The sequence below is a fragment of the Monodelphis domestica genome, chromosome 6, assembly GCF_027887165.1.
Source record: "Monodelphis domestica isolate mMonDom1 chromosome 6, mMonDom1.pri, whole genome shotgun sequence".
In the NCBI taxonomy this organism is placed as follows: Eukaryota; Metazoa; Chordata; class Mammalia; order Didelphimorphia; family Didelphidae; genus Monodelphis; species Monodelphis domestica.
The window spans coordinates 193,884,179-193,902,976 of NC_077232.1; the positions used below are offsets into that span (position 1 = coordinate 193,884,179).

The 18,798-nt window shown below is 34.2% G+C and overlaps 1 protein-coding gene across 8 annotated transcripts in view; it reads left to right on the forward strand.

Moving 5' to 3' along the window:
• GRIA2 (glutamate ionotropic receptor AMPA type subunit 2) overlaps positions 1 to 18,798 on the forward strand; it is a 178,232-nt gene that overhangs the window by 121,261 nt on the left and 38,173 nt on the right. For all 8 annotated transcript variants that reach the window (XR_008912922.1, XR_008912921.1, XM_001375094.5 and 5 more), the window contains exons 7-9: positions 16,509 to 16,676; positions 17,119 to 17,223; positions 18,009 to 18,119. Coding sequence is in view for 6 of the 8 variants with exons in the window: in XM_001375094.5 (XP_001375131.2) it covers positions 16,509 to 16,676; positions 17,119 to 17,223; positions 18,009 to 18,119 (384 nt within the window). In the remaining 2 variants the exon portion in view is untranslated. The remainder of the gene's footprint in view (positions 1 to 16,508; positions 16,677 to 17,118; positions 17,224 to 18,008; positions 18,120 to 18,798) is intronic.

Genomic DNA, 18,798 nt, shown 5'->3' on the forward strand with positions numbered 1-18,798 from the left:
CCAGCTCTTCCTTGGATTCCTAAATCTATCTTGGTTCTGTGTAGCAGGTCATCTCAGCAGGTCTAGTTTTGGAGCAACTCCCTGTAAATATGATGTCATGTGTTATAGAGGTTTTATTCAGGTAAATCTGATTGATGTTTACTTCTGAGGTCATAGAGAGGCATTAAATTTCACATTTCCAAGGAAGTTTTCAGGTGGGATGGAATGGCATTCCAGAAATGGAGAAGTCCATCTAGATGAGAGTATGATTAAACCTTAGACAAATTGCTGGACTGACAGAGAAATGAGGCCAGAAGGAAAGGAAAAACACAAAGAAACAGAGTTTTTTTTTTTCCTAAACTACAACATATATTAATATTGGATAGATTTCTATCTGTAAAATAAGGACATTACATAAGGAGATTTCTAAACTCCATTCTAGGCATAACAACCTGTGAGTTTATGATTTGGACTCCATTGGACTCTACTTCAGCTTAAGGTGGACTTCAGGAAGAATTGAATGAGCACATAAAATATAATGATAATGATAATGATGATAATAATAATGATGATGATCCTCAGATGATGTTGATGATAATGTTACTCTACCTCGCTGGGGCCTTTAGTTTCTTCCTCTATAGGATTAAATTGAATTAGCTCCGCTTTATTTCAGCTTTTTTTTTTTGAGGGGCCTTATTGCCTTTCAGATTTTTTTAATTTTCCTTTTGAATTAGGGTACCAGAAATTCCAATTCCACTCTCCGGAGAGTATAACCTCAATGGTGACATTTTCAGTAAATGATCACCTTGAATAGCATCCCAGTTTCTGATTTTTCCCTTTACCCCAAAAGGTGGTGTATTTGTTCCTTCTTCCCATAGTTTCTTGCCAGTTGCCTTGGGTGTAGTTTTTGAAGTTTGATCCATACATAAAAATTACTAGTTAGTCAATAAGAGTTTAAGTGCTTACTAAATGGTAGTCCCTGTGCTATATCAGATGTGCAAAGAAAGTGGGGAGGACAATTTTTTTTTTTGCTGTCAAGCTCACATTAATTAGAGGGTGCCATATAAATAAATACAAAATAGACATGAAATGAAAAATAATTTCAGAAGGAAGGCTGTAGCATTGAATGGGAGTGGTGGGGAATTACCAGTAAAGGTCTAGTACAGAAGAAAACATTTAAGCTGAATTTTAAAGGAAGTCAGGAAAACAAAAAAGGTGGAAGAGATTGGGCAGAGTAGTCTGGGCATGTGAGATAGTTAATGCATAGGCAAGGATGCTAGAGATGGGTTGTACAAATTTAAAAAAATAATAAGGCCAGTACTAATGTTATTAGATCATAGAATAGTGGAAAGGAGGAAAAGTATAAAAAGACTAGAAAATAGATAGGTGAAGAATTTTAAGGAGCAAACGGCAGATTATATCCATGCACACTTAATTGTCAGCATCCTCTGCTAGGTCTAGCAGGGCTTCCCAGTAAAAGTAATCTAATCAATCAATACTGAAAGCATTTTCTTTGGGACTGGACCTGTAAATTAATTGGTGTTGTGATGTCTTGTAAGGAAACAATGTAGACTGTCTCCTTTGCAATTTGCAATCTCAGAGTATTGCCCAGGACAACGTGAGGTTAAAAGATGTGACCAGAGTGTGTATAAATTAATGACCATGATGATGATGATGATGATGTTATTTCCCCTCTCGGGGATTTTGGTTTCTTCCAGTATAATCTAAAATTGAATTAGATGATCCCTATGGTTCCATTTAGCTCAATTATTCTTTTTGAAGTGACATATTGCCTTCAAACTCTCTCTTATGCCTCTTGAGAATGAAGTTATTTGTGTGGGTATAAAATATATGCATATATTCATGTGTTGTTATTTGGTCATTTTCAGTAATGCCCAATTCTTCAGGGCCATTTTTGGAATTTTCCTTGCAAAGATATTAGAGTGGCTTGCCTTTTCTTCTCAAGCTCATTTTACAGAGGAGTCAATTGAGGCAAAAAGGTTTAAATACCTTGCCTAGGTCCCTATAGCTGGGTTAGATTTGAAATTAGGTCTTCTTGACTTCTGCCTTGGTACTCTACTGTGCCAGTTAGCTGCTCATAAATGCATATGTAGATGCAAATTATACAACTATGGCTGACTGACAAAAATAATATCTGCATTGGTTCCTCCAACATTCCCACTTGATAAGTGAAAAAAATTCTTGAGAATTTTTCCCTTTTTACATTAATCCTCCACACTCCTTCCCACGCACCGAAGTGACATCTTGTGATTAGGTGCAAGGTGCAAAAACATTTACAGTGAGGGAGGCAATGTGGCACTGTACTTAGTGATTTTAATGTTGAATATTCTTTTATGAAGGATTCTTTTTTCTCTTTATATCTCAAGGGCCTAGAACAGCACTCAGTACATGTAAAGCACTTAATAAAAATTTTCTGATTAAAGAAATCTTACCTCACAAAATTCAGCTCATTTCTCACCTTCTGCAAAGGCATTTCTCTCCTCAAATACAGAATACGCTAGAAGATGTGGTGGTATATTTATTTCATACTCTATACTTTATATACAATCTTTTGTTCATGAAATTCTAATGCTGCTTTTAAGTATCAGTGAGAGAAATTCTCACACCTAGCCACCATCACAGATCTCTGAAGTAATGTATTTGTAGATGGTTTTTCTTTTTCCTCTCTGCAATAAACGATGAGAGTTATATTCCACCTTTCTATACACTGTATGGTTGGCAGGGCACTCATTGACTCTTGACATCAGTGATTTTAAAAATAGGCTACAAAATAAACTGGTTGATGACTATTGTACATGTAAACATTTAAAATTGATATTTGTTATGATTTTTGAAAAATAAGACACAATAAATATACCTTTAGAATTGAATAAATAGCACATTTGGAAAATGGACCATAAAAATACTTTAGCAAATTTTTCCTTCCTGAGTTAAGTTGTAATGTGAATGCAATATAGCATAGCCAAAGCATAATGTCCCCCACTGGAATATAAATACCCAAATGCAACAGAAAGATTTTATATAAAAAAACATGAGTACCCAGGCAACATGAAGGCTTGTTTCCCTTTTTTCAAAGAAGCAGTTAGCTGGGTCATGATGATGTTCCATTCCAAGTGATTTATGTTTAGTTCGGAGGATGGTAAAATAAAACTGAAATATCTAATTACCCAATCCAAAAGAGTGAACATATTGAGTTACGGAAAGTAATGAGCCACATATGTAGACTATAAACCAAAGCAACTAGATAGCATATAGTGTTTGTTTCCTTTCAGTCTTGGTCTATGGTTTTCATAATGGTGACTTTTAATTCAAATGGGTGATAGTTTGGCACATGATTAGTTTCAAAATTCTTGAGAGTAGATTTATGAAGGATCTTTCTGCTAAATATGTCTGTACTCTTAGCCATGAGGGTGCGTAGGAGGACAGAGAGGAGGAGGTTGGTGATTGTCTCTTGCATGACTCATTGGAAATATAACCATTTCATTTCTTTAAAAATAATGTAGTTAGCAAAAATTCACTGAAGTCTTGGACACTGAAAAGAAATAAATAATATAGTAATGCAAAGAATTATATCACATTAAAACTCTAGATGTTAAGTATTAACTTAATGGATTGAAATTGGCCTGGTAGCTCCCTTCAAAGCCTTTAGATTTTTTTTTAATTTAATTAATCTACCTTTCCAGGGTCATCTGAAAAATCATTAACCTATGACAAAACTTTGTGAAATTGTGTTGGTTACCATTCAATCAAATATAAGAGTCCCTCCCATCTAGGAAAGTAAAAACAAAGTCTTACTTGAACCAAAGGTTAAATGGTTTGCCTGGTATCAAAGAACTAAGTAAATGTTGGATCTAGGATTGGAACAAAATTTTTATTATATATTAGAATAGTTATAGTTTAATTTAACTCAACATAGGTTTGTTAAACACCCATAGGTAGGTGCTAAATGAGATGAAAAAAATAAATATCACATAATCCTTCATCCTTTGTCACAATGAACTTAAAATCCATCATGAGAAATTGTACACATACACACACATAATGAGGAAAAGAATAAAATAAATGCAGGAAAAAAGGTCTAAAAGAGAAGGTAATGAAAAAGATTTTCTTTGATAGGGAACCCCCCAAAAAATAATTCTCATTGAATAAGTTAATGTGTCATAGGAATAAATGTAAAGTCCTAATGTATGTTTCAAAAATTTTTTCACAGTATAGGGAAACATGCATATATGATAACATGCTAAAAAGTGAGGGTTTAATTTGACTTCAAATTTATTATGAATTAATAGTATAACATGGCATAAGAAAAAGTTAGTGTGATTTTTCAGAAGAATATATCCAGAATAGTGCAGGAGAATTCAGAATGCTGAAGGAGAAAAGCAGGTGTGTACAAGTCAGAAAGACTGGTTCCAAATTTATCTCTAAAATCAAATAGTATATTACCCTAACCAAGTCAATTAAACCTCTGTGTCTCAATTTCCACATCTGTAAAATTAAGGGGGCTGGATTGTACTCACTGGTCTCTGTTTTCTTTGAGCTCTAAATATATAACATTTTGATAGTCCTATTGAATGCAATCCTAGTTAGATGATATTTTGAATATTATGTTTCCTCCTAGCCTCACATTTAGACAAACTAATCAAAGGCTGCTTTAGATCCAAAAGAGGTTGAGCTCATACCTTGAGTTTGAAGAGTTGAAGGAACAGTAGCTGTTTAGTACAAAGAAGAGAAAACAGAGAAGATGTGGACATGGATGGGATACAAAGAGATAAAGTAAAACCAGGGATATGGAAAAGAAAGTGGCATAAATAGGCAGAATTGTTAACTTGTAATTTTGGCTCCTGGGACAAGATTGCCAAAAGGCATACTAGGGAAGAACATGAAGAATATTCTGAAGTCAAAATTTTAAGACAAATTCTATTGGAGGCAAGAATAAAGAAGTTGGAAACAAGGCTACCATTCAGAAAGGTGGAGCTGGTGGAAGGTAGACCTCACTTGCCAAGTGGTTGTGGGGTGGGAAAAGCTGGTTAGATAAAAATTAATGTTATTTATTCTTGAAAACTAGTGTATTATATTCAGTATCAACTAAACTTGTGTGCCTTAGGACGAAGCCTCAGTCCCACTGCCCTAGTTATAGTTCTGCAAAAAGCTAGGTTGGGTCAGTGTAGGTGACATTTATTGGAAGTATTGAAGCTGCGTGTGTTCTAAAAATTCAGTAAGATAAAAAGTAGGAACAAAGACAACTGGATGTTCTCATTTTATTCTGTGACAAAAGTCCCCTGCTAAGTTTTTTAACTTTAGGCTTTGCAATGTATTTGAGTGTTGATTGTCCTACCAACCCACATGCTAGATGGAGAACTGGGTTGTAAGGCTCTCCATTAAGCTCTCTCGTAAGAATTGGGAATGGCGACAGATGTTGTTAATTTTAAAATAAGGCTAAAGTATTTGATCCACTCCATTTGCCATAGCACCTTTCTTTGGAGGTCTTAGAGACGTAAGTCACAAGTAGAGCAAATGTATGTATTAATTTCAATTCATTACAATCACAGAAATACTTGTTAAAATTGCTGGCAAAATGTTTTGCTGGGAATGAACAATTCAACTGTAAGAAAATGCCCACAGACATTCTACACTTGTTTACTTATCAAGAAAACCAAACATAGATGTACCGTAGATATTATCCTAATGTTCATTAATTAATCCATGAGAGAATTCAAGTAATGAGCTACCAAAGATTCATTTTTAATAGACTTCTCCAATGAATTTATAAGGAAATAATGCAAAGATTAACAGCTTTAATTGTGACTAGACATATGATCTGACATTTTGGCACTTGAGGAAAATGTGAAGATGCTGAGGGATGAGATCTTTTGGGGAGAACTCAAGGAGAGGCCAGGAGACTGTCATTAGAAATACCACTGCTGGGTGAAGGAATTCTTTGGGGCCATTGAGGAATGGCTTACTTTTGGTACAGGAAAGCCCAGGGATTCAGTCTCTAGCATATGCTACCTTTACTTTCATCACAACATGAGTGGATTTCATGGAAGCCACTTATAAATGGGTATGGTCACATTTAGGGAGGTGGCAGGAATTCAGAATTTCCTCAGAATGGCAAATAACTCCTGACTCCTCACTTTCCAGGAGAAGAAAAATGGGAGGTGGATAGGGGAGTTAGAATAGAGGTGGGAAACGTGGAGGCAGTGATTTCTTGTGGTCCTTAGATGTGGAGAAGTATGTGGACAATTTAGCCCAAAATGGCAAAATGACTGCCAAGGGAATAAACACACCCCCTCTACATTTTGACACCCTGAGGAAAAGTCTCACATGCTCTGACCAATTTATGGTGATGGCTGAGTGAAATAGGGAAGACCCAAGTTAAAGGAGTAACATAAAGTTAGACATTTTGCAAGCTCTCTTCTGGAAAAACAGCATAAAGAGATTTGATTAAATGAATTTCTAAAGAACTCCATAATGTTAAGAGCATTAACTTAAATTTTAGAAAATATCTATTATTATTCTTAGGTACTATTTTCAATGTGTGTAACTGATTGGAACAATCCTTATTTGGGTAAACATTTCAACTTCCAAAAATGTTCATGTATTTCAAATGAAATGAGAAAAAGGCTACTAACTTTATTATTTGAATCTTTTTGATAATGCATAATTAGATTCAATAAGATTTTTCAGAATGTCTTTAATATATCTTTATCCTCAATTACTGTGACAGAAATAAAAAAAGTCAAATTGAAAGTAAATATTAGATTTCAGTAAAAGGAGCTTAGGACTCTGAGAACTTTATATACTTTTAGATTCATTATTATGATGACCCCAGTGCCCATTTTAAAGCAGAAGCCCTTAACATTTTTCTGTGCCCTGGGGCGCCTTGGGACTTTAGTAAAGCTTATGAATCCCTTCTCAAAATAAAAAAAAATAGCACCACCAAACTACTTAGAATTAGGAAGAAAACAAGTTATGTTAAAATCAAATGTAAATATATATTTTAAAATATTATGATCCTCTGGTTAAGAACCTCATTTTAAGGATATCACATTCTCCCAAAATTTTAGACAGCAAATGATCTCTCCTTTACTTTTTACACAAGTATTAGAACAATGTGTATCTGCCCAAGTCAGTCTGGTCTTTTCCATTGCATTGACTAGTGGAATTTTCAAGGTCACTCAAGGCTCACTAGAAGGTGCAAAGGACCTTTATAAAATTATGCCCTCTGTTTTGCTGCCCCAGGAGTAAAACAACTAGTTTTTCCATTTCATTTTTTGCAAGATTATCTTATTTTTAGTACCTTTCCACATTATCCCAAGAAATCCTTCTGGATCAGCAATGTCCTCCTTTCCATTTTGTGAGACTAGTCAGCAGATAGACAACTATATCTGATATTTTAAGCAAATCAAAATTATTTGCTTTGTCCTGACAAAAATATTTTTGTATAAGCTGCTATTATGTATAAACATGTTGTGAATCAAATGAGAATTTAAATGAAGACTGAATTTAATAAATGATAAAAAAAAACATTAAAATATATAGTGTAAGTATACAAAGAAAATTACTTTGGTGATCATCACTCAGTGTTACATAATAAGACCTCAGTCTCTCCTCCTGTAAAGTGAAGGATTCTTTTTCTTTTAAACATTATTTTCATTTGGTCAATTTCAAACATTATTCATTGGGTACAAAAATAATTTTCTTTTCCTCACTCCCCTACCACCACCCCTCCCATAGCCGATGCGCAATTCCACTGGGTATTACATGTGTCCTTGATCTGAACCCATTTCCATGTTGTTGGTGTTTGCACTAGGATGTTCATTTAGAGTCTACATCCCCAATTATATCCCCTCGACCCCTGTTGTCAGGCAGTTGCCTTTCCTTGGTGTTTTTACTCCCACAGTTTGTCCTCTGCTTGTGGATTAGAGTGAAGGATTTGAAACTAGTTGATCATTAGCATTTGTTTCAGCTCTATATCTGTCATCCTTTGTAGAGATTACTTCTATCTAATTATTTCCTTCATGGCTCTGTTGGGGTTTTCTTTTCCTCTGCTACTCTTTCCTCTGTCCACCCTCTCCCTAGTCTCTCCTTTCCACTCCTCTCTTCCCTTTTCTTATCTAAAGACAAACTTTAAACCCAAGTTCTCGTGACTTTGAGTCTGCCTCATGTAATATGGCCTGTCATATTACACATAATGAGTCCTTTATAAATATTTGTTGAGTTGAATCAGATTTTTTAAAGAGATTTAGGAAAAGACTCAGTGAAGACAGGAGAGATGTCGTACTATTCTATATATTCTTGAAACTTATTCATGTGCTCAGGATTTTCTTCCTGAAGGGATGTGAAATTAAGAAAGGCAAAAGTTAAAGGCTTTATCAAGGGGATCATTTCCCTGCATGCTTTTTAAAAGCTTGCTTTGGTTAAAAGCTTAGAACAGAAAACCCATTCTGGACTCAAGTTGACAATATTAAAATTAGCTAAGAAATAGAGTTGGCTTATCCTGTTCTTTGAGGTATGAGAGGAAAAAATATCATAGCCTTTTCTGATAGCTCATTGCACTGTCTATGAAATAAATGCATGCTACAGCTTCTATAGTTGTATCCAGAATACTTGTTGGGTGTATTGAGTTATGGTTAAAGGACATTATTTAATTAATGAAAATCAAAAGAAAAGATCACTTGGATGCCAGGCTGCCCCATCATAGTATTTCATACTTAGATCCAAATGTAGCTTTGAAACAATTTGTTCTTGAGTAAAGAAAACAGTAAGAAAAAGGGACACATTCATTCTTTGTGGACTCCCACTTCACCATCTGCTTTCCTAAATTTAACACAATTTAATGTTTGGACAGAATCTTTTAGAAGCTTTTCCATTTTGTCCAGCTCTTCTGGAGCTCAAGATATCAGAAACAATATTAGGACTGAGACTGTCACTTCAAAAATTGCATAAGGATCATATACTTGTCCTGAATAGTTAGGGCAAATAATTTAAAAAATATATTTTTTTCTAGCATAGGTGTCATTAAAATGGGTTTAACTTTCATGTCTGTGTAAATGTCTCCCAGATTAATATATCTAGCTCTAGTCTCTCATCTGTTCTATAGTCTTGGACAACCAACTGCCTCTTGGACATTTTAAGCTGGACATCCTAAAAATATTTAGATACTCACTATATAAAAAATTGAATTCACTTACAATGGATTTTTTTCTCCCACAGACTTTCCTATTGTTCAAAATTCCCTATTTCTGTGGAAGACAGCACAGTCCTTCCAGTATGTTAGTTTTGTAATCTCAGCATTATTTTGGACTCCTCTTATTATTCACTCATGCCTGACTCTTTGTGACTCTATTTGTGCATTTTATTAGCATAGATACTAGAGGGTTTTGCCATTTTCTTCCCCAGATCATTTTATAAATGAGGGAACTGAAGCAAACAGGAAAAAGGGACTCATCCAGGGTCACCCAGCTAGTTTCTGAAGATGGATTTGAACTCAGTAAGATGAGTCTTCTTGTCTACAGTCCTGGCACTCTATCCATTGTGTCACCTAGCTGCCCCTTCGTACTCCTCACCATCCCTTAAACCACATAATCCCACTAGTTGCCTCTAATAGAGCTCTTTTTACCTTCACAACTTCTCTCATCACCTCTGATCTTCATTTACATAGCTACAAGCTTAGTTCAGGCTAGAATACTGCCACAGCCTCCTAATTACTTTAAATCTCTCAAAAAACCCAGAATATATATATATATATATATATATATATATATATATATATATATATATATATATATCCAACAGATTTGATGAAGCAATTTTCCTTAAAGGTAGATCTTCTCATATGATTCTCCTACTCCATCTAAGCTTTTAAAACCCTACCCAACCTGTCCCAACATACCTTTCAGCCTCATTGGACATCTTTCAATACTTTTTTTTAAACCCTTACCTTCTGTCTTAGAGTCAATACTATTTATCCATATCCCATTTTAATGTAAGGTCCTTGTTTTATTTATTGTAATTATATTCCCAGTATCTAGTACAGCGCTAAGTAGGTACACAGGAGGTAATTGATAAATGCTCTCTGTGTAATGAATTACTTCTATTCTGCATGAATAATTAAAGTGGGCAGTATATTTTTATTTTTGTGAGATAATTTAAGATGAGGCAAATGAGTAAGTAACTTGTGACAAAATTTTGGCCTTCCTTTAAAATGTCCTATTTGTATAATTTCTAATAACTGTCTGCTAGGAAGAATGACTTGTACTTAGTAGAAATAGGCTGATAGAAAAGAAAGAACATTGGGACTGAGAAGCAACTGGCAACTGAAATACTAGTATTAATTAGGAGGGTTTATAGGGAACCAACACAGAAGGATTAACATATAAATATTTGGTTTTATTTAATAAAGAGGAGAGGTTAGGGAAAGAAACAGAATTGAATTCATAGCTACAGAACTGGAAGGGATACTGGGAACCATCTAGCTCAAACTCTTAATTTTACAGAAAAGGAAACTGAGGTCCATGGAATTTAAGCAACTTTCCCAAGGTCATACAGATAGTAAATATGAGAGTTGTGATTTGAAATTGGGTCCTCTGTATCCAGAATCATTGTCTTTGGCACTGGACTACATGGCATCCCAGTAAATGAAATTAAATGTCACCTTTTTTATTAGAATAATATGTTTTAATTTACATAATATTTCACGGATGAAAATTCCTTAACTTCATTCTGATTTTCTCTTAGCAGAAATTATAATACATGTGGAAAATATAAATATAAGCACAAATTATTATATTTTATATTATATTTTATTTATTTTGAATATATTTTATATTATATTTATTTTTATAAATTATTATATTTTAAAATATTTATATTTTAAAATAAATATATTTTATATATTTATAAGATACATTACCTGAATACATTATACTGTATAATATATGTGTGCAAAATCATTGGGATATATATGTATGTACATATATATGTATATATAAACATTTACAGAGAGAGACACATACACATATATACATATATACAATATATATATATATACTTAAATACACACACACATTCCCCAAAGCATACAATTCATTTAGGTATAGTAGTTAGGGACTGACTTAAAACATCTTAAACTTAAAATGAATACTTGCTGTGGTGCTGAAGTAGAAAAAAGCACTACTTCTACAGTCAGAAAGACATGGCTTCAAATCCAATATCAGACAATTACTAGTACTGTGACTATGGGCAAATCACCTAAACCCTTTTTGCTTCAGTTCCTCACCTCTAAAATGGATACACACCAACAAAGTAAATGGCAAAGTACTCCAGTATCTTTGCCAGGAAAATCTAGTGAGCAAAAGTCCACAGGGTCATGTACAGTCAGGAACAAAACCACAACAACAACAGCTATAATTTATAGCACTAAGCAAAACCCAAGATTCTACTAATGTTGCCAAAAGAAATTTTAAGGATGTTTTTGAAGGGACCAACCCTCTTCCTTCCTTTCATTAAAAAAAAAACGGCAATAGAATTTTCTAAATGTTCAATAAAAACTTGTATGAAGAATATAATTTATTATCCCACTTGCAAACGGGACAACATTGTCCTGTTATTTTGCTTTGATGATTAGTCATAAAAGGGTAATTATATATGTGGGCATGGGAAGGAGTGAGAGGGACAATGGGGAAATGGACTGTCATGATAAATTAAATGCTGAATGGCCCAATTGGAAAAAAACACACAACTTTTGTCAATTCTCAATTCTTTCCAAACTGTCTACAGAGGAACTTGGACACATGTTCACACATTATATACAGACAGACAGACAGACAGACAAAGGGAGGCAGAGAGAGGGAGGGTGAGAGATAAGGGGAGGGAGAGAGACAGAGAGATATAGAGAGAGGGAGGTTGTAAAGAGGGGGAATGAGAGGGAGAGGGGGAGGAAGAGGGAGAAAGAGAGACAGAGACAGAGAGAGACAGAAAGAAAAAAGAGAGAGATACAGAGAGGCAGAGAAAGAGCCAGAGAGAAACAGACAGACAGAGAGAGGCAAATGAGAGGGGCAGAGAGAGAGAGAGAGAGAGAGAGAGAGAGAGAGAGAGAGAGAGAGAGAGAGAGAGAGAGAGAGAGAGAGAGAGAGAGAGAGAGAACTGTTAAAGCCCTTCAGATTTGTCTCAATCAAACAGGCTTGGCAGCAGGTGTGGGCATCCGTGTTGGAATCAATAGTCCAATTCAGGAAGTGCCTTTGCTGTATCCTGGCTGTGTTTGCACTGGCAAAATATTTCCTTATCAGGAATTTCCTATATTAATTAAATCATAGATCTGCACAAAATGAAAACAAAACAAAAAGCAAATAACTGAGCTGATTGTTTTCATTTTTTTGTCTGTCAGTATATTTCCCTATATAAACAGCTTCTTTGGCATTTGATAGCTGTGTGATTCTGGGCAAATTACTTAACCTCTTTGGACCTCGGTGAATTGAAGAATTTGGAATGACTCCCAATGACTTCTACCCTTTAATCGATGATTCTATGAACTAGGAATTATGTAGAATTAGGTTTGGCTACTCTCGACTAGCCACACTATAAAAAGTTCTGGGATTTTCATAGAAGAGCAGTGAGAGCTCCCCATAAGAGCATCACTAATCTGTGATGAACTGAAAGGTAAGGAAATGATCAGAACAATTTAACAGAAGTATTAGTGCTAAGGATGGTAAATTACAGAGAGCTCAAGAAATTGGAGCTCAATTAAGATGAAAATTTCCACTGTTTTGACATTCACATGAAATGACTCAGGAAATCCTTATATTTCTAAGACTTCCAAAATTTTAAGATAAATTAGGAAAGGGGCTTTCAATGAAACTCTTACCCAGATTAGGAGATTGTTTTATAACTAGCCAAACCTTGGTATAGGCCAAGTGTGGTGGTTGTTAAAATATTTTACATAATCTGAAACTGAAAACAGTGCTGACTTTGTGTTAGAGATCCTAGTTTCAGTTTCTATCTATAAGGCTACTTGTGTGACCTTGGACAAGCCACTCAATATTTCTGGTGTTTAGTTTCTACATATGTAAAATGAGTTGTTGATGGTCTCTTTCAGGTCCTTTGAACTGATTAAATGATCCTTGAGTTCCCTTCTATATCTACAATGCTGTATTCTAACTACAATGGCCATTTTTTATCTTTTTTTAGCATAAAACTCATGGACAGAGAAAGAAATATCAATCAGAGGTTATATCCTTAGACTATAGGAATAACATTTTGTCATATCAGAGAAAAGCATCTTAACTGTGTAGAGTTTGGGGAGAATTAACAATTATTTTTTTCTTTTGGGCCATTCACATTTAATTTATCATGATTGTTTATTTCCCCATCAACATGATATAAAGAAGAAGTTGTGACTATGACTACATATTTTGTGTGTGTGCCTCTGTATGAGTATGTGTGTGCATGTATGTGTGTATGCACATATGTCAAGTTTTAAGATTTTTTTCCCTGATAAGAGAAAGGAGAAAAATTCATCTAAACATTTTTATGTCATAAACCCAACTTGTCACCCTCATGAAACCTGTAGATATGAGCTTAAAATAATATTCTAAATTTATAAAATAAATATATAGTATTATAAAGGAAAGAGATTATATTGTAGTACAGTTAACAGCAGCAACAAGTTCATGGATTCCAGGTTAAGAATTTCTGATGTCATTCAGACCCCTTGCTTTATCTGTCCTGCCTTGGGTTAAAACAAAAATCAAGATTTGGGAATATACAAGAAATTTGAACTTGTGAAACTAGTGCAAACAAGAGCTTTATTATTACATTGTGGAGCATCAAATAGGCAAAACAAAACATAAATCCACAGGTTAAATGGGCAAGGTAGACACAGAAGTTTGTCCCTACTCGTACGAGAAAGTCCTTTAGCCTGAAAAGAGAGGGAGATGTTTCAGGGAGAAGAGTACAACATTTCGGTTCACATAGTGACATTTATATCTTAATTTTTTTTTGTAGATAACAGTCAGGGCCAGATGGGGGTGATGGCACTCTAAATGAGACTCAGATGGTGGAGACATTCACTTAGCAAGGCCAGAATTGGGTAGGGACTTCTTTATCAGGACCAAAAACTGAATGAAGTTTTGAGGTAGCAGAGAAGGAGTGACCTGGGCTGCCTTGGTTTGATAGGAGTTTTCTCTGTTCAGAAGCTGTAATCATTAACTGCTTCACAAAGGGTCAATTAGCAGGTCAGCACAGTAAAAAAATACAAAAATTGTCTGTCTTTGTTTATATACTCTATGGGCATTTGAACCACTTAGTCTAGGTGACTCCATATTGAAGCCCAGTCATTATAACTTAATATCAAATAATATATAAATATAATTTTACATATGAAGAAACCAAGGACCAAGGACCTTAAATGTCCTGTCTAAAATTACACAACTGATAAGCCACATAATTGGAACATAAAACCCAGGACTCTTTTTCTCTATTCCATGCTGCTTCTCTATGAACATGGATAAATATAGTGTTAAACTTAAAACAAGAGATAAAAATCCCTCTTTATGTCTCTATTTATAGCCTAGTCATTGACATAAAAGTCAAAATATGAATAAATTTAATAATTTATTTAAAAAACACATTGCTGTGCTTAATTTTGGACAACATCTTCTAAGAAAGACATTGATAAAATTTTGCAGGCTTCATTTCTGAGTAGATATATTTTCTTTTTGGTACAGCCTGTCTTCCTCTTCCATTTCACAATGCTCCTCTCTCAAGCACACAGGGTCTTTAAGATACCCTCTGGACGCCGTCTTCCCCAGGATCGCTCTTATTCCTCCTATGTCTGCCTCTCCCCCATCAAAACCTGAATTCCTTCTATCTGATCTCACCTGAGTATTAGGAGCAAAGTAACTTGATTAAAAGGATTCATATGAAGGTGAATGCATTTTAGCTTTCTTAACCCTAACATAAGGGAATTTCTACTTTCTAAGATATTGCCAAATAACAAATAGATCTCAGATTATATTTCAAGAAAGAAGTAAAGAATTTCAGGGCTTCTGGATCATCATATCATATCTCTCTCTATGTTATTTATCTATCTAGTCATCAGTCATCTATGATCTTCATCATCTATCAATCGTTTGGTTATCTATGAATTCCTTAATGCATAGCACATGACTGATTTGCCCACAATAACTTCATATAACTATTTCAATTCCAGGTCTTCCAGATCTAAAACTAGAGTGAAATATTAGAAAAAATATAGAATTAAAAAAAGGGAACAAAAGGCACACAGACACAGTTTTTTTCCTGAAGAAATAAGCAGACTTTGAATTATTCTTTTCTAAGTTTCCTGAGATATTGACCTTGATAATGATAATAGCAAACAATAATTGGAATGGTTTGTTGTAGATTCAGAATTCTTCAGGATTTATAGCAGTGTGGCTTAAAAAAAAACATAGTGCAAAGAACCCTGAATTTAAAGGAAGAAGTTTTGGGTTGGAATTCTTCCATAGTCTGCCACTTTTTACTTGTATGAATGTTATTTTCTTCATCTGTTAACAAGGAGGCAATGAGACTACAAGGAATAGAGACAAGATGCTTGAATTAAAAGTCAGAGGATCCTGGCTTTGCTACTTAGGATAACAGACCTCAGGTTGGGCAAGAATTTTGAGTCCTCTACTTCAATCCATTCATTTTACAGATGACAAAAAGGAGAATGTGGTTAAGTGACTTGTCTAAGGTAGAATGCATTGGACACAAGATTAAAACCTTGGACCTCTGATTCCAGAGCAATTTATCATTCCGTTACTACATGTGTGGCTTTGGACAAATCAGTTGTCCTGTCTAGGCCTCAGTTTCCTCAACTGTAAAATGAAGGGATGGGGTTGGACTAAGTGGTGAGTTTTTATTTTGTCAGAAGATCTGGGTTCAAATTTGAATTCTCTTATTTAATATCTGGTTGACTTTGGGCAAGTCAATCCCTATATATTAGCTTCAAATTTTCATCTATTAAATGAAAGTGGTGTACTAGATAAATGATCTCTAAAGCCTCTTCCAGTTCTACATACATGATCAAATGATAAGATGTTGTCTAAGCTCCCTCTCAAATCTAGTTATACTTCATCAGACAGCATTTGACTTAAGATTTAGAAGAATTACTTTCAAATTCTCCCACTAGGACTACTTTATGACCATGAGAAAGCCATTTAATTTCTCTCATTCTTAGTTTTCTAATTGTGTCAAACAAGAGAGTTGGATTAAATGACCTCTGTAGTTCCTTTCTGCTTTCAATCTCTGATCTAATTAAACATAGAGAGCTCTTAATCTCAATCAATATAGAGAGCTCTTTTGAGCTCTCAATCTATGATTCTACGAAACACAATGGTTTCTTCTAGTTTACTGAGATTTTATTTTTCATATAGTTCCTGCTTTTTAGATAGAAGCCATCACAGGATTGTACAGGGATTCTCCAGGCCCTCCCATGTGCTAATTAAATGCATTTTACCTCTTTCCAGTATACTTCTGCTCTGACTTATGATGCTGTCCAGGTGATGACTGAAGCTTTTCGCAATCTGCGTAAGCAAAGGATTGAAATCTCCAGAAGAGGAAATGCTGGAGACTGCCTTGCAAACCCTGCTGTGCCCTGGGGACAAGGAGTAGAGATAGAAAGGGCACTGAAACAGGTAAGTCTGTCCATCTTATAGAAAGATGAATGAAGATGTGCAATTTTTTTCCCCAGAATTTCTTTTGTATATTGGACTGTTAGTCCTTCTATCAGGTTCTCCTTTTTTCCCTATGTCTTAACTATGGAAAGGAAAGCTCAAAATTAAAAGAAAAGCTCATATACATTGTGTATATTATGTATACATTGTATATATATAATGTATAGACATATACATAATGCATTTAACTCTTTTTGATACAATTCTCTGATCTATGACTTACTATATATAGTAATATAACTATATGTGCATAGTTATATAAAACATATACACACATCTATATAGTGTATTATATATATATTTATATATATATATAAAATCTTAAGCATATTCACAATAATTAGAGCACATTATGTATATAAAGTGAATTTATTTGTGTTCTTTTTCCCTTTTCCTTATGTAGGTTCAAGTGGAAGGTCTTTCAGGAAATATAAAGTTTGACCAGAATGGAAAAAGAATAAATTATACAATTAACATCATGGAGCTCAAAACTAATGGGCCTCGGAAGGTAAATTATTTAGTGCCTTTTATGGCTGTCTTCTGCTATGTGAAATGGGAAGGTAGGTGATTAACTACCCTGCTCAACAAAGCGGTCTCAGAGATCCATATTTGCAAAGATTTTAGTAGTTTTTTTTAACATATAGATATATCATATGTTTAATAAAACATATTTAAATGGTCTTCAGATATAATGATATACTTAAAATGATTATTCCCAAACATAAACCCAGCAACTCCTGGTAAGTACTGTGAACTACTAATTTACTTTTAAAGACGTGCAAATTGAATCGTGATGCTTTTTATTCAGACCAAGAGTGAGAATAAATTAACATGAGAAAAAAAAGGTGTAATGATTATGTACTGATTGTTAATTTCTGGGTCTTGAATGCTATTTCAAAGAGCAATCTGATATAATCAAACATCCAAATTCTGCATTCCTTGGTTTCCATGTCCATTGTATAAATTAAAATATAATCTTTCTGAGTTTTTATTTATATTTCCAAATGTCTCACCTCCAAAAATATCTGCAGGTATTTCTACACATTTGTACATATGTATTTGTGAAAATAAAATGAACAACATAACCATAAAAATCATAACTACATGTCATTCTCTTCATTTTATTTCTATTCTATCAGGGTTATATGTACTAATGATACATCCCTGCATTCACAAAGCTTTAGTTAATTTGTGAAACTATTAGGAATTGGAAGAATGAGTTGAATCTACTGAAATGCTTTGTTATCAGAAAGGTCATTGATTAGTTTGTCTACCTCCTGCCACCTTTTTCAGATTGGATATTGGAGTGAAATGGACAAAATGGTAGTGACACTTACTGAAATCCCTTCAGGGAATGACACCTCTGGACTGGAGAATAAGACCGTTGTTGTCACCACTATCTTGGTAATTATCCACATATGAGAATACCTTACTTGTTGTGGTTGTTTTCCTTATGGTGGTTATTGCTTTGTTTTTGTCCTTTTTCTTTGTGGGAAGATCATTGTTGTTTCTTATTTTTGCCATTAAATTCCTGATACAAATAGTAAGTATTTCAGGATCATCATAATCAACATCAAAAGACCATTACCAAATTCCTTTTTATGTGCACAGTATCATACTTCATGCTGAGTGGGCAGAAGTAATTCTCTAAATTTGGACATCATTCTCCTTGAGATGCCTGAAGTCTAGTTGAGGAGATAAAATATCTACATTTGAGAAAAAATCAAAGATAATGCAAATGTTTATAATCAAGGGATATAGGAGATACAAAACATGTACATGCATATATGTATATATATATATGTAGATGTTTATATAGGCATGTGTATATACACAAGTATGTGTATATATAATATCTATTAATATAGCCCATTACAAATTATATATAGGTATTTTAGGTGTATTTAATTTTCACAGAAACATGATAAAGGATAGTGATTATTACTATACCTGTTTTGTGGATTTAGAAAATTAAGTAATTATGCAATTAGTAATAGTGGAATCTTCTGACTCTAATGATAAACCTCTCAATGTATGGAGCAGAAGATTTGTTAATCCTACCTTTAGTTGTTTTGTCTTTGCC